The 15,855-nt window shown below is 54.3% G+C and overlaps 2 protein-coding genes across 14 annotated transcripts in view; both read left to right on the top strand.

The window, feature by feature from the left end:
* The window catches only part of PTPRH (protein tyrosine phosphatase receptor type H), a 32,200-nt gene extending 30,854 nt beyond the window's left edge, over positions 1-1,346 (top strand). For all 9 annotated transcript variants that reach the window (XR_013410323.1, XR_013410322.1, XM_077981862.1 and 6 more), the window contains 2 exons: positions 423-558; positions 671-1,346. Coding sequence is in view for 7 of the 9 variants with exons in the window: in XM_077981862.1 (XP_077837988.1) it covers positions 423-558; positions 671-820 (286 nt within the window). In the remaining 2 variants the exon portion in view is untranslated. The remainder of the gene's footprint in view (positions 1-422; positions 559-670) is intronic.
* A 961-nt stretch (positions 1,347-2,307) lies between these two features.
* Positions 2,308-10,155, top strand: SYT5 (synaptotagmin 5). Of its 5 annotated transcripts, none has more exons than XM_077981907.1 (9): positions 2,308-2,480; positions 3,530-3,653; positions 4,542-4,714; positions 6,805-6,918; positions 7,047-7,214; positions 7,587-7,754; positions 7,981-8,095; positions 8,327-8,460; positions 9,570-10,155. In XM_077981907.1, exons 2-9 carry the CDS (start codon positions 3,575-3,577, stop codon positions 9,768-9,770), a joined length of 1,152 nt encoding a protein of 383 aa, XP_077838033.1. In that variant the 5' UTR covers positions 2,308-2,480; positions 3,530-3,574; the 3' UTR covers positions 9,771-10,155. The 5 variants fall into 5 exon arrangements, with proteins under 5 accessions (XP_077838033.1, XP_028694684.1, XP_014980414.1 ...); XM_028838851.2 differs by having other exon boundaries at positions 7,978-8,095; XM_015124928.3 differs by having other exon boundaries at positions 6,799-6,918.
* The last annotated feature ends 5,700 nt before the right edge of the window (positions 10,156-15,855 follow it).

Genomic DNA, 15,855 nt, shown 5'->3' with positions numbered 1-15,855 from the left:
TAGGCATAGTTTTGTTGTTATTGCTGTTGTTGCTGTTGTTGTTTTTTGAGATGGAGCTTTGTTCTTGTTACCCAGGCCGGAGTGCAATGGTGCGATCTCAGCCCACTGCAACCTCCACCTCCTGGGTTCAAGCAATTCTTCACCTCAGCCTCCCAAGTAGCTGGGATTACAGGGGTGCGCCACCACACCCGGCTAATTTTTGTATTCTTAGTAGAGACAGTGTTTCGCCAGGTTGGCCAGGCTGGTCTCGACCTCCTGACCTTGGGTGATCTACTGGCCTTGGCCTCCCAAAGTGCTGGGATTACAGGTATGAGCAGGCATAGTTATTGTCATCATTCAAACACAGATCCCTCCAATCAGCCATGACCCCGGACCCTCGCACTCCTGCCGCCTTGGTCTGACCCTTCCCTTGTTCTGCCTAGCGCTGGCGTGGGTCGCACAGGTACCCTCATTGCCCTGGACGTCCTGCTCCGGCAGCTGCAGTCCCAGGGTCTCCTTGGGCCCTTCAGCTTTGTGAGGAAGATGAGAGAGAGCCGGCCGTTGATGGTGCAGACTGAGGTGAGGCAGCCCCTCAGCCACACAGGATGGGAGTCGGTGGGTGGAGGTACCCTGGGGCTCCACACAGCCCAGATTTGGGGGGAGGCCCCTCACTCCCATACCCGTTTCCCAGGCTCAGTACGTGTTCCTGCACCAGTGCATCCTGCGGTTCCTCCAACAGTCAGCCCAGGCCCCAGCCAAGAAGGAAGTCATTTATGAGAGTGTCGAAAATCTCATCTATGAGAATGTGGCCGCCATCCAGGCCCACAAGTTGGAGGTCTAAGTGACGAGAGGGCTGGGTCGGCAGCCCAGGCATCCTCAAGCTCTGAACGCCCACTTGAGCCCAGATTCCTAGAAGAGCAGAGGGCTGGGTTCCCAGACTCCTAGGTGCTGTGGGAGGAGGAGATTGGGATCCCAAACTCTGGTTTCCCCAGGAGAGAGTGGTCTGATGGGCTTCAGATGAACCCTATGGGAGCTGGGGATCTGGATTTCTGGTTCCTTGAAGGAGAGAGATGGTAGCTTGGATTTCCTAGGTCTTTCAGGGAGGAGGAAGCTGGGAGTCCAGGATACGGGAAGAAACAGACTGGAGCCTGGATTCTGAGGCAGGAAGGAATTTGGGTCTGGAGTTCTGGCTACTTGAGGACCAAAGGCAGGCAGGATCCTGCCCTGCTTTTACTTCAGAAACCAAATCAGTCTTCTATAATCTGAGGTCGGAGGGAGTCCCTGTGCCCAAGGTCTCCCTGCACCCCACCATCCACATATATTTTTCCTTCTATCCCATAATTTATTAAATCACTGTTCTCCCCAGAGACAGTTGTCCCATGGATTTCTGGGTCCGGAAATAATATTGGGTTGGGAGTAGGGACGGGTTCCTGGTATCTAGGGATAGAGGCAAACGTCCAGGAGGGGACTAGAGGGACCCATACATTGGCACATGAAAAAATGTAGGTTTGGGTGGTTGAGTCTCTCAGAGAAGGCAGAGTCCAGACGTCTGTGTCCAGGATCTGGGCAGCATGGACAGGGCTCGCTGGAGCTAGGTGCTTGGGGACTTGCTTTCTGAGCTTTTCTTTTACTCTTTTTGTTGTTGTTGTTGTTGTTTTGTTGTTTTTGTTTTTGTTTTTGTTTTTGAGACATGGTCTTGCTTTGTTGCCCAGTCTGGAGTGCAGTGGCTTACCGCAGGCTTGACCTCCCGGGCCCAGGTTATCTTCCCACCTCAGCCTCTAGAGTAGCTGTGATCACAGGTACGCACCACCACGCCAGACTCAGTTTTGTAGAGACGGGATTTTGCTGTGTTGCCCAGACTGGTCTCCAGCTCCCGGGCTCAAGCATTCCTCCTGCTTCGACCTCCCAAACTGCTGAGATTACAGGTGTGAGTCACCGCACTGGCCGCCTCTTGGGACTGGTGTTAGGCGATCTTAGAGGGCGATGTCTGGGGGCTGATAGCTGGGTACTTTGAGGCTGAACCCCACAGAGTCTGGGTCTCCAGTGAGCGTCTAGGGTCTCCTAGGTCCTAGGACTGAGTATTCTGGCATGCCGTTCTTCGGGCTATACAGGGTGTGTGTCGTGTGTGTTGGGGCGGGAGGAGTGGAGTGGTCTGGACGGCCAAAGACTGGACCAGAAGGCAGAAAATTCTAAGGCACCAGGATAAATATCTGTGGGCGTCACCGAGGTTCCCCGGTGGAGGCGGGAGGAGGGGCGGGGCGGGGCTTTCCGCCTACCCGAGACCAAATACGGGCACACACAATACACACCACACACGCGCGCACACGCACACGGGCACACACGCGCGCACGGGATCCGGCTTCGCTCCGCGGCTCCCCCGCCCGGCCGAGCTCCGCGATCAGCACCCGGGACAGCGCCACCGCCCACGTGCGGGGGGCGGGGTCCGGGCGGGGCTGGCGCCTCCGCGTCTCCCGGGAGCGTCCCTTCCAGCCGCCTAGCAGGTAGGAGCTGCTGGGACCCCCGCCCTCAGCCCATCCGCATCCGCATCCCTAGAGGCAAGGGGTGTGGGAGTGGGGGCTGGGGCACTGGGGGGACCAACAGAGACAGTGGGAGGGCTGGAGCCTGAAGCGGAGAGACACAGATTTGGGGACGCGAGTCAGGTATGAAGAAGACAAAGAGCCGAGGGCGCGGAAGGGGGCGCAGGCGCAACGAAGGGGGAGAGACCCTGGGGACAGAGGCCAGGCAATAGGCAAGAGAGACGGGCAGAATGGGGAGGCAAACACAGGGAAGACGCCTATTTGGGGTCAAGAGACAGCGTGGAGACCGAGGCGGTCACGAGAGCTTGTGTGAAGACAGCACGGATGCGTGGAGAGACCAACAGGCCAAGAAGGATGAGGGGGGCTCAGCACAGGCACCGGGCAGCCCCCGACCCGCCCTCCAGCAAAACGGGGGAGAGGGAAGAGGGAACCTGCATCTCAGCTCCCAGGACCAGGTGCGGAGGGAGCAGTCGGCTGTGGCCGCTCGGACCACAGGCTGCCCCTCCCCACCTCGCGGGACCTCAGGATCCCAGTCGGGCTCTCGGGGGGTTCCCAGGCACCAGTGGGCCCCGGAGCGAGCCTGCCCCGCCGGGACTCCGCGTCTGTGCGTCAGCCCCGCCCGTTGTCCTGGCAACAGACCGTTGCCCGGGCAACCAGCTTTGCTCCCACCCCGCTCGAGAGGAGCCAGGCTGTTGCTCTGGGCAACGCGGTCTGCTGGTTCCCACGCCTGCCTTCGCCCGCTTCCGGTTCAGGCCCTGCGGAGGGGCGAGGACAAGGCAGAAGTCAGCGGGATGCCTGTGGGGCCGTGGAGGAAGAGGGTATCCCTTTGGGATTCAACTAGGTCCTGGACACCCCCCTCTCAAGCGCAGGGAGGCTGAAACTACAACTCCCAGCATGACTCGCGGTGGCTGTCCGGTTTCTGCGCGGCTGTTCGTGCATGGGCCTCATGGGAGTTGGAGTTCTTTGTTGTGCGTGGGGCTCAATGGACGTCTGGGGTGGGAATGGGGGACTAGGGTGCTTGAGTGCCTCTGCAGAAAAGACTCTAGGAACCCGCCACCATGTTCCCGGAGCCCCCAACCCCGGGGCCTCCATCGCCCGACACGCCTCCCGACTCCAGTCGCATCAGCCACAGCCCCGGTGAGCAAGACCCGGGGGAAGACGGTGGGGGGGGGGTGGGGGGGGGCGAGCAGAGAGAAAGCCTGGCCAGGATTCCGAGGGGCAGGATTCGGACGGGTGTACTCGGGCAGGCGGGCTGGAAAATCCGGCTGGGATTCCGGGTCGTCATCCTGGACTAGAACGCGAAAGAAATCGGGAAAAAGGAAGGAACAGGCTGGGCGCGGTGGCTCAAGCCTGTAATCCCAGCACTTTGGGAGGCCGAGACGGGTGGATCACTAGGTCAGGAGATCGAGACCATCCTGGCTAACACGGTGAAACCCCGTCTCTACTAAAAAATACAAAAAACTAGCCGGGCGAGGTGGCGGGCGCCTGTAGTCCCAGCTACTCAGGAGGCTGAGACAGGAGAATGGCCCGAACCCGGGAGGCGGAGCTTGCAGTGAGCTGAGATCCGGCCACTACACTCCAGCCTGGGCGACAGAGCGAGACTCCGTCTCAAAAAAAAAAAAAATAAATAAATAAAAAGGAAGGAACAAAATTGCAACAAAAATCGAAACCGGATCGAGGGGTGTTGCATGGAATGGGATCTTAGAATTGGAAGGTCCGCCTAGCCCTTCTTTTACAGATAAGGAAACTGAGGCCCGATGAGGAGCAGGGCTTCTTCTAAAAAGCATCAGGAGTTGAGCAGAAATGGGGGGCGGGGGCGGGTAAGGAAAGGCAGAACTAACAGGCAAGCAAATCCAGATGGTATCAGCCTGGGTTAGGGCATCGAATCTCTCTATAGGCCACATTAGGTGGAAGAAAAACGCGGAAAGAAATGGAATGAAAATGGCTGGAGGGAAAAGGACGCCAGCATTCCAGCTTCCGCGTGCTGCCCAGGCCTCAGTGTGTGTTGTCTCCACCCCTCTGCAGTGCCCCCCTGGGCCCTGGCCACCATCGTGCTGGTCTCAAGCCTCCTCGTCTTGAGCTGCTGTTTCTGTCTCTACCGGAAGTGCTGTCGGAGGCGGACGGGCAAGAAGAGCCAGGCCCAAGCCCAGGTCCACCTTCAGGAAGTGAAGGGGCTGGGCCAGAGTTACATAGACAAGGTGTGGCCCAGACCAGCCCCTCTACCCGGCCCCTTCCCGCACCCTGCTCCTCTCAATGGCCCAGCGGGTCCCAGTCCCTGCTCCCTTCCCTCCTATAGGAACCCACCTTACTGGCTCATCCTCCCTGTGTGTCTAGCCCTCAACTGGACTCTGGGGACCTGGAGATGGAACAGAACTAGCTGCTGTTCACAAGAACCTCCCAGTCCGGTGGGGTAGTCAGGCACTGACACAGACACTCACCACACAGGGTAATATGTGCCATTCTACAGGGTCTCATAGGAGCGCAGAAAAGGCATCCCACTGTATAGAAATCTACAGAAACGTATAAATATTTGGCTCTGGGCCAGGTGCGGTGGCTCACACCTGTAATCCTAGCAATTGGGAGGCTGAGGTGGGCAGATTGCCTGAGGTCATGAATTCTAGAGTAGCCTGGGCAACATGATAAAACCCTGTCTCTACTTAAAATACAAAAAATTAGCCAGGCGTGGTGGCGTGGTATAATCCCAGCTACTCGAGAGACTGAGGCACTGAAACGGGGAAGTGGAGGCTGCAGTGAGCTGTGATCGTGCCACTGCACTCCAACTTGGGTGACAGAGCAAGATTCTGTCTCCGATAAATATATAAATAAATAAATAAATAAATAAATAAATAAATAAATAAATGTCTTTGAAAGCTGAAAACCAGCTTTGTGCCAGAATACTTTAAAATGTGCTGATTCCTTTTGGAGAATGAGACATATTTACAGTAAGAAAAATTTTAAAACCGAGGGTCAGACACAGGAGCATGGTGGAGGTGACCTCTGCACTGAGACCCAAGGAACAGAGTTAACTGAGACCAGAGAGAAGGACATTCTAGTCCAAGTTGGAGCATGTGTTGAGGCCGCATATCCAGATTCAGGCCCCATATCCAGATTCTGAGGCTTATTTGGGGAACAAAGAGTCATTTTTCACAATAGCTGCACTCTGGAGTGAAGTGTCTGGAGAACTCAGCAGTATCTACGTCATGAGGGTGATGAAAGCTACAAATATGTTTTGAGCATGAGAGGGACAGGGTCAGATGGTGTTAGGATGACTCCTCTGGAACCCCCGTGTAGGACAGATCTGTGGCGAGGAATCCAGGGAGGAGGCCAGTGCAGCAGCAGCCCAGAGAGGATAAAAGAGATTTGCATTGGACGAGGCTGTTGGAATGGAAAGTGGTCACTGCAAGGTCTGAAAATTAAGTCTCTCAGTGCAGAGTGCAATGTTTGCCTGGGAGCCAGACAGCCCTAGGTTTCCAACCAAAAGAGACCATTTCCCGGTTGTGTGACCTTGGAGAATTCACTGTCCCTCTCTGAACCTCAAGTTTGCAGTCACTAACTTGGTATTTCCCCTCCTTCCTTCTCAATAAGGAGCTGTTACAATTAGTATCCATAAAGGGTCCTGGTGTCTAGCCCCATCCCTATCCCTTAAACCAGTGATGTTCAAAGACTGCAGCAGAATCACACAGGGTACTTGTTGAAATGCAAATTCTGGAGCTAGCACCTTACCTGTTGAGTCAGCATCCCTGAAGAGGTGACCTCAGGCGTTTTGTCACAGGACTCAGGGGAATTAAGGTTTACATTGAATTTTAAGAATTGCTGTCCTAGGTTAAGGAGACCTTCTGCTTTTTCATTCTACTTTAGAATAGCAAATACACAGTAAATATGCCATTTCTCCTCCATGTTTTGCTGTGCTAAGATCACAAGTAAACATGGCAGTTTGGACTAGCACCCCGATACATCCATTAGCATGTGAAATACAACCTGCATTATTCCTGTGGGCAATGGGACACTATCAGTACTTGTTTTAATCTAAGCATGACAAACACATGTCTAGTCCCTGCCCATAGCAGACACCACTAATCAAACATTCACAAACATACTGCATCTGTGTTATCATGTCTATTTCCTGCCTGTGGCAGACATCTCTAGTCAAATACTGACTCTGCTTAGCCTGTGAGCGCTCAGGTATAGCCCAAGGGACTTGTGAGCCTCTCTTGGCTTCTGAACCTGAAGGATACTGAAATCAGGGGAAGACTTCACCTACCCTTACCCCTGGCTCCCTAAGGTGCAGCCAGAAGTGGAGGAGCTGGAGCCAGCACCATCCGGGCCAGGGCAGCAGGTGGCAGACAAGCATGAGCTAGGACGACTGCAGTACTCCCTGGATTATGACTTCCAGAGTGGCCAGGTGGGTGTGGAGGAAGGGGATGCTTTGGAGGGAGGGTCCCAGGGGTTCTAACCACTTCTGAAAGGAGCCATGGAAGGGAGGCTAAGACTAGTGTTCCCCGCCTCCCCCACTGTGCCTGGGCCCTGCAGCTGCTGGTGGGCATTCTGCAAGCAGAGGGATTGGCAGCCTTGGATCTGGGTGGCTCCTCGGACCCCTACGTGCGGGTCTACCTGCTGCCGGACAAACGGAGGCGGTACGAGACCAAGGTGCATCGGCAGACGCTGAACCCTCACTTTGGGGAGACCTTTGCCTTCAAGGTGAGCTCCTGCCCTCAGGCCCCGTGTTCCATAGCCTGCGCCCGGTCCCTGGAACACTGAGGACCGACCCCTTCCACCTTTCCTGAAGGCGGCCACAGCTCAGGTGGCAGCTACCCGCTCTGGGGCTATTATTCCACTGGACTCTGGGCACTGCTGACTCCTGGGCTGTAGCCTGGTCCTTGGGCAGTACCATTTGGGTTCCACTGACCCGTGTTTTTTTTCCCCATGGATCCCTGGACTTCCCCATTTGAGTTCCCCCAACTGTTCGCTTGGACCCTCGCTGCCTCACTCCACGCCTGCCTTATGGATGTGCTGCGCCTAACCCTATGTCTGACTTCCTGCTCTCTACTGCGGATTCTCTGTGCACTCCAGGTCCCCTACGTGGAGCTGGGGGGCAGGGTGCTGGTCATGGCGGTGTACGACTTCGACCGCTTCTCTCGCAACGATGCCATCGGGGAGGTGCGGGTCCCCATGAGCTCCGTGGACCTGGGGCGGCCGGTGCAGACCTGGCGGGAGCTGCAGGCTGCTCCGCGGGAGGAGGTGAGCATGCGCGGCCACGCCCCGGGCCACGCCCCAGGCCCCGCCCACAACATCTTGAGCCAATCAGATCATAGGCCTTCCAGACCCTCGGGGCGGCGTGGATTGTACCCTTGGGTCCTTAACTGTGGACCGTTCCATTCCAAAGTGTGGGGAGAAAAGACAAATGGAGGGGGCATGGATGTGGAGCCGGGACTCTGACGATGGGCCCCTCTCCTTCTTTCAGCAGGAGAAACTTGGGGACATCTGCTTCTCCCTCCGCTATGTCCCCACGGCCGGGAAACTCACCGTCATCGTCCTGGAGGCTAAAAACCTGAAGAAGATGGACGTAGGAGGACTGTCAGGTGTGTGGGAAGTAAGGGAGTGGGGTGTGTGGGGATGGCGTGGGGTGAGTTCTCGTTCTGGCAGTTTCTGAGCCCCGAAGGTTTCTTCGGGGACAGGGAGGCCCAGGCTGCCGTGGAAGACATGGATTTTGGGATAGAGCTACGGAGACCCGAAGGGTGTAGGCGGTGTTTCTATGTTGGCCCAAGAACTCAGCAGTGGAGAGCTATAAGACTCCTCCTTCCTCTCCCCAGATCCATACGTTAAGGTCCACCTGCTTCAGGGCGGCAAAAAGGTGCGGAAGAAGAAAACCACCATCAAGAAGAACACTCTGAACCCCTATTACAACGAAGCTTTCAGCTTCGAGGTGCCCTGTGACCAAGTCCAGGTGAGCTCCAACCTGCCGTTCTCCAAAAGCCCAGACCCTTAGTAATCGCCATTGCTAGGCGGAGGGAGACTTTTTAGCATCTCCCTAGAAACCAGGTGAGGGGCTCTGAAGTTATGCCCTCCGTCTGTTTCCTCTTATGAGGACCAGGAAGCCTCCTCTACTCCAAAAGAGACTCCTTAAAATTGGATGTGGGCATCCTATCTGCTCTAAGCAGGATCGGTATGCCCCACCCACTAAGCGGGACCAGGATGCCCCACCCCTAAGCAGGACCAGATGCCCCACCCACTAAGCGGGACCAGGATGCCCCACCCCTAAGCAGGACCAGATGCCTCAACCCAAGCAGGACCAGATGCCCCACCCTAAGCAGGATCAGTATGCCCTGCCCCACCAAGCGGGACCAGGATGCCCTGCCCCCAAACGGGACCACAATGCCCCCACTCCTAAGCAGGACCAGATGCCCCACCCCAAGCAGGACCAGGATGCCCCGCGCTAAGCAGGAGCAGGATGCCCCGCCCCCAAGCAGAACCAGAATGTCCCGCCCCCCACGTGGGACCAGGATGCCCCGCCCCAAAACGGGACCAAAATGCCCCACTCCTAAGCAGGACCAGGATGCCCCGCCCCCAAGCGGGACCAGGATGCCCCGCCCCCAAGCAGGACCAGGATGCCCCGCCCCTAAGCGGGACCAGGATGCCCCGCCCCCCACGCGGCACCAGGATGCCCCACCCTCCTCAGGAATATGGGTCTAAGAAAAAGAGACCTCCCCTTACCTCTTTAGGGATGGCGCCTACCCTAGCTCGGCCCCTGTTAAAGTTCTGCAGCTTTGCGGCTCTTAGGAGGCTGCTCCCCCAAGAGGCGCCGAACACACGCTCTGCAACCTTGTCCTGAGGGTTCATCTCCTTAGAAACCTGGCTGCTCAGGAAGAAAGGCTCCAGAGCCGCCTCCTCACCGCAGGCTCCGTCCCTCCCGTCCCCCTCGCCCGTCCCGAGCTCCAGGGTCCCGAGCCCTCGGGGGGCAGCGAGAGGTACCCTCAGCTGTGAAGGTGGCCACTGCCCCTTCCGGGCCTCCTCCCCTCACGCTCCTCTCTCCTCCTCCTCCCGCGCCCACCCCAGAAGGTGCAGGTGGAGCTGACCGTGCTGGACTACGACAAGCTGGGCAAGAACGAGGCCATCGGGAGGGTGGCCGTGGGGGCGGCCGCCGGGGGGGCTGGCCTGCGCCACTGGGCGGACATGCTGGCCAACCCGCGGCGGCCCATTGCCCAGTGGCACTCGCTGCGGCCGCCGGACCGAGTGAGGCTGCTGCCTGCGCCCTGACTCCCACCCGAAGCCGCTGGCCAAGCCTGGACTCTAGCCCCTGACCCCAGACTCCCGAGACCGGCCAAAGCCAAGCCAGCCCTACCCGTAAGCTTCCTCTCCCCATTACCCTCCCCCCACCTTCCACCCCAATCATCTGAACCATTCCTGTCTTCTCACCCCCAACGGTGCCAATCACGACCACGGTCCAGCACACTCCCCCGACCCCCGCGGACACACCCAGACGCCCCAGGGACCCCTGGGAAGGGAAGGCAGCTTGGCTTCTCCTGCCCCCGGGTCCTGCTCCCTGCTTTGACAATCAGCCATCCTCGTCTGCTCTCCTCTCTCTTCCAACACAGCCCGTTCCTGCACTGCTCCTGGGGCCAAATAAATTTTCAGCAACTGCGGTGGCCTGGGCCCATACTCCTTGATGGGGGTGGGCATGGGCTGGGGCCCAAGAGGAAACCTCGTTTGCAGGAATGGGCGCACGCAGGGCAACGTGCACTTCGTCCTGAAAGCCGCTGAGAGAGACTGGCCTGGCCCCATGGACTCCCTCACACTCTCACCCGTTCATTCCTCACTCACCACTCTGAGCCTGGGTTTCCTCCTCTGGAGAATGTTGGGGTAATAATAACTCCTGCCACACGTTAGCTGTGAGGAGTCCGCGAGAATTCCCTTGCTTGTCCATGAATTTATCCCCTCGCTTGCTCACCCATGACTCACATCGATTTTCAGACCCATTTCTGCATCCCTCCCTCCCTCTCTTTTTTTCTTCCTTCCATTCCATATTCCTTGAGGTCTTCTGTTGAGTGCTGGGGCCCCAGAATAGATGCAAAGACAGACCTGACCCCCCAAGCGACTTACTGTCATCAAAACAAAGGAGAGGCACGGAGCCAGGGAATAAAATCTCCAGAGCCTGCGAGAGAGGATGGAGTTAAGCAAGGAAAGCCAATGATTTCAACTTCACCTCTTTCTTTTTTCTTCCCTCTTTTTTCTTTTTTCTTCCCTCTTCTTTTTTCTTTTTTCTTCTTTCTTTCTCTTTCTTTCTTTCTTTCTTTCTTTCTTTCTTTCTTTCTTTCTTTCTTTCTTTCTTTCTTTCTTTCTTTCTTTCTTTTTCTCTCTCTTTCCCTCCCTGCCTCCCTTCTTTCCTTCCTTCCTTCCTTCCTTCCTTCCTTCCTTCCTCCCTCCCTCCCTCCATTCCTTCCTTCTTTCCTTCCTTCCCTCCCTCCCTCCTTCCTTTCTTTTTTCTTTTCTTTTTTTTTTTTGAGACAGGGTCTCGCTTTTTCGCCCAGGCTGGAGTGCAGTGGTGTGATCTGGGCTCACTGCAAGCTCCGCCTCCCGGGTTCACACCATTCTCCTGCCTCAGCCTCTGGAGTAGCTGGGACTACAGGCACCCGCCACCACACCCGAGTAATTGTTTTGTATTTTTAGTAGAGATGGGGTTTCACCGTGTTAGCCAGGATAGTCTCGATCTCCTGACCTCGTGATATGCCCACCTTGCCTCCCAATGTGCTGGGATTACAGGCGTGAGCCACCACGCCCAGCCCTTTTTTTTCTTTTCTTTCCTTTTCTTTTTTTTTTAGACGGAGTTTTGCTCTTGTTGCCCAGACTGGAGTGCAGTGGCACAATCTCGGCTCACTGCAACCCCCACCTCCCAGGTTCAAGCGATTCTCCTGCCTTACCCTCTTCTTTCTTCTTTTTTTTTTTTGAGATGGAGTCTCGCTCTGTTGCCCAGGCTGGAGTGCAGTGGCCGGATCTCAGCTCACTGCAAGCTCCGCCTCCTGGGTTCCCGCCATTCTCCTGCCTCAGCCTCCCGAGTACCTGGGACTACAAGCGCCTGCCACCTCGCCCGGCTAATTTTTTTTTTTTTTTTTTTTTTTAGTAGAGACAGGGTTTCACCGTGTTAGCCAGGATGGTCTCGATCTCCTGACCTCGTGATCCGCCCATCTCGGCCTCCCAAAGTGCTGGGATTACAGGCTTGAGCCACCGCGCCCGGCCTCTTCTTTTTTTTGACAGGGTTTCACTCTGTCCCCAGGTTGGAGTGCAGTGGTGCAATCATAGCTCGCTGCAGGCTCAACCTCCTGGGCTCAAGGGATCCTCCTGCCTCAGACTCCTGAGTAGATGGGACCACAGGCACATGCAACCATGCCTGGGTATTTTTTTTTTTTAGAGAGATGGAGTCTTGCTATGTTGCCCAGGCTGGTTTCAAACTCCTGCAATCCTCCTGTCTGAGTAACTGGGACTGTAGGCATGAGCCGCCACACCAACCTCATTGTTCTTTCAACGAATGCTGCCTCCTACTCTGTTTCAAGCAAAGATGATAGTTCCATTGGCTTCTACCTTATCTCATCCCATACAGAATTTTGGGTGGTGAACAAAGACCTGTAAGATTTGGCCAGAGAACTCTCTGAGCAGCCGATTAAGTGGAGAATGAGGCAAAAATTACCCCACGTACCGAAAAAGGAGGCAGCAAACAAACTTGCTCCTAAGCTTCCTGGTAACCAATGGGGAAAGTGAAAATAGAACAGCTACACAGATTATAATATCCATGAGATTTTAAATTTTTCTCCAAAGGAATTCAGTAACTTTTCATGTGTGTGAGTGTGTGTGTGTATTGGTGTAGAGCATGTCTTTATGAAGACAGCTCTTTATGTTACTATTATTACTGCCAATAATAATCCTCACAGCAAACTCATGAAATAAACATGATCGGCTGGGCACGGTGGCTCAAGCCTGTAATCCCAGCACTTTGGGAGGCCGAGATGGGTGGATCATGAGGTCAGGAGATCGAGACCATCCTGGCTAACACGGTGAAACCCCGTCTCTACTAAAAATACAAAAAATTAGCCGGGCGCGGTGGCGGGCGCCTGTAGTCCCAGCTACTCAGGAGGCTGAGGCAGGAGAATGGCGGGAACCCGGGAGGCGGAGCTTGCAGTGAGCCGAGATCGCGCCACTGCACTCCAGCCTGGGCAACAGCGTGAGACTCCGTCTCAAAAAAAAAAAAAAAAAATACAAAAAACTAGCCAGGCGAGGTGGCGGGCGCCTGTAGTCCCAGCAACTTGGGAGGCTGAGGCAGGAGAACGGCGTAAACCCAGGAGGTGGCGCTTGCAGTGAGCAGAGATCCAGCCACTGCACTCCAGCCTGGGTGACAGAGCGAGACTCTGTCTCAAAGAAAAAAAAAAAAAAGAAACATGATCATTATTCCCGGTTGACAAATGAGCCCAAACTATGCTTTAGAGAATTTGGGACTGGGCGTGGTGGCTCACACCTGTAAAAGTGAGGCTGAGGCGGGCGGATCACGTAAGGTCAGGAATTCAAGACCAGCCTGGCCAACATGCTGAAACCCTGTCTCTACTAAAAATACAAAAAGTAGTTGGGTGTGGTGGTAGGCACCTGTAATCCCAGCTGCTAGGGAGGCTGAGGCAGGAGACTCGCTGGAACCCAGGAGGCGGAGGTTGCAGTGAGTCGAGATCGTGCCATTGCACTCCAGCCTGGACAACAAGAGCAAAACTCCATCGAGAGAGAGACAGAATGAATTCCTGTGAAATGCTCAGAATCACACAGCCAGAAAGCCTGCCTCTAAATCCTGGGATTGATTTAGGTGATGACAATGGGGTCCTTGGTTCTCCGTCTCAACAAGAAAGCAGAGCGGTAGAAGAACAAAACCATTACAAATGGCAGTCCACACTGGGACCAAAACGTAAAAGGGCTGAGATAATTTAGGGAGGGTGGACAGGGGCAGCCTTCCTGAGGAGGTGCCGTCTGGGCCATGACTTGAATGACAAGGAGGAATGAAGCTTGCAAAGGTTAGGGAGAAAAATGGTGGAATATTATTTGGTCATAAAACAGAAGGAAGCATTGATTCCTACTTCAGCATAGATGAGTCCTGAAAATATTATGCCAAGTGAAGGAAGCGGACACAGAAGGCTGCATAGTGCAAGATTCCTTCCAAAAGAAACCTCCTGAACTGACAGATTCATACAGACAGAAAGATTCGTGGTTGTCAGGGACTGAGGAGAAAGAAATGGGGAGATAAGTGGGGTATGGGTTTTCTTTTGGAGTGAAGAGAAAGTTCTGGAACTAGATAGTGGTGATGGTTGCACAGCATTGTGAGTGTATGGAATGTCATCCCCAATTAATAGTGTGTGTGCTTTACACCAATTTAAAAAGAAAACAAGGCCAAGCACGATGGCTCATGCCTTAATCCCAGCACTTCGGGAGGCCAAGGCAGGAGGATTGCTCGAGCCCAGGAGTTCCAGACCAGCCTGGGCAACATAGTGAGACCCTGTCTCTACAAAAGAATAGAAAAAAATCAGCTGGACATGGTGATGCGTATCTGTAGACCCCGCTACCTGGGAGGCTGAGGCGGGAGGATTGCTTGAGTCTAAGATTTAGAGGCTGATGTGAGTTGTGATTATGCCACTGCATTCCAGCCTGCGCCACAGAAGGAGATCTTGTCAAAAAAAAAAAAAAAAAAGAAAAAGAAAAAAAGAAAGAAAGAAAAGAAAAGAAAAACAAAACAGGCTAGTCATAGTGACTCAGGCCTATAATCCCAGCACTTTGGGAGGCAGGAGGATTGCTTGGGGCCCAGGGTTTGAGACCAGCCTGGATAATAAAGTGAGACCTAATCTCTATTTTTAAAATTTGTAAAGTTAGCTAGGTATGGGGGAATGTGCCTGTAGTTCTAGCTACTAGGGATGCAGAGGTGGGAGGATTGCTTGAGCCCAGGAGTTTCAGGCTGAAGTACTCCAGCCTGGGCAACAGAGAAAGTCCCTGTCTTAAATAAATAAATAAAGCCGGGCGCGGTGGCTCATGCCTGTAATCCCAGCACTTTGGGAGACCAAGGCAGGCAGATCACCTGAGGTCAGGAGTTTGAGAACAGCCTGACCAACACGGAGAAACCCCATCTCTACTGAAAATACAAAATTAGCTGAGTGTGGTGGCGCATGCCTGTAGTCCCAGCTACTCAGGAGACTGAGGTGGGAGAATCGCTTGAACCGGGGAGGCGGAGGTTGCAGTGAACCGAGATCGCGACATTGCACTCCAGCCTGGGCAACAAGAGTGAAACTCCGTCTCAGATAAATAAATAACAGCCTGGGCAACTAGTGAGACCCTTTCGCTACATACAGACACACACACACACACACACACACATACACATACATACACATGCATACACATGCACACATACACACACACATACACACATACATACACACACACACGCATACACATACACACATACATATACACACATATATACATACACACACATATACATACACATACACACAGAGATACATACATACACATGCACACACACATACATACACATACACACATACATACACACACATGCACACACATACATACATACATACACACACACATACATACATACATACACACACACATACATACATACATACATACATATCCGGGCATGGCGGCACTTGCCTGTGGTCCCAGCTACTAAAGATGAGGGGGAGGAGAATTCAAGGCAAAAGAACCCCAAGTTGCAAAGGCCCTGGGGTTCAAACGGCATGGTGTGTTCTTCAAGGAGCCAAGAGGCTGGTGTGGCTTCAGGGGTGGATAACTGCATAGGGAATAGGGAGCCAAGCTAAGGAGCTGGGAATGTGTCCAGGTGCGGCGGGAAACATTTGGAGGATTTGAAGAGGTGGGAGACATTATTTTATTTATGTTAAAGATCACTCTGGGACAGGTGCGGTGGCTCATGCCTGTAATTCAAGCACTTTGGGCCGGTGGAGCACTTGAGGTCAGGAGTTTGAGACCAGCCTGGGCAACATGGTGAAACCCCGACTCTACTAAAAATACAAAAAAATCACTGGGGCTGGGCATGGTGGCTCACGCCTGTAATCCTAGCACTTTTGGAGGCTGAAGGCAGGTGGATTTCCTGAGCTCAGGAATTCGAGACCAGCCTGGGCAGCATGGTGAAACCTCGTCTCTACTAAAAATACAAAAATTAGCAGGGCTTGGTGGTGGGCACCTGTAATCCGAGCTACTCAGGAGGCTGAGGCAGAAGAATTGCTAGAACCTGGGAGGCGGAGGTTGCAGTGAGCCAAGATCATGCCACCGCACTCCAGCC

The sequence above is a fragment of the Macaca mulatta genome, chromosome 19 (assembly GCF_049350105.2).
Source record: "Macaca mulatta isolate MMU2019108-1 chromosome 19, T2T-MMU8v2.0, whole genome shotgun sequence".
Lineage (NCBI taxonomy): Eukaryota > Metazoa > Chordata > Mammalia > Primates > Cercopithecidae > Macaca > Macaca mulatta.
This window is presented reverse-complemented; position numbering and strand designations above follow the sequence as displayed.

Bases quoted from the DNA above. Each gene is read 5' to 3' on its own strand.
- SYT5 (XM_015124930.3), top strand. From the start codon at position 2,841: ATGCGTGGAGAGACCAACAGGCCAAGAAGGATGAGGGGGGCTCAGCAC. The intron at 6,919-7,046 runs GTGGGTGTGGAG...TGGGCCCTGCAG, and splicing joins ATGACTTCCAGAGTGGCCAG to CTGCTGGTGGGCATTCTGCA. The intron at 7,215-7,586 runs GTGAGCTCCTGC...TGTGCACTCCAG, and splicing joins GGGAGACCTTTGCCTTCAAG to GTCCCCTACGTGGAGCTGGG.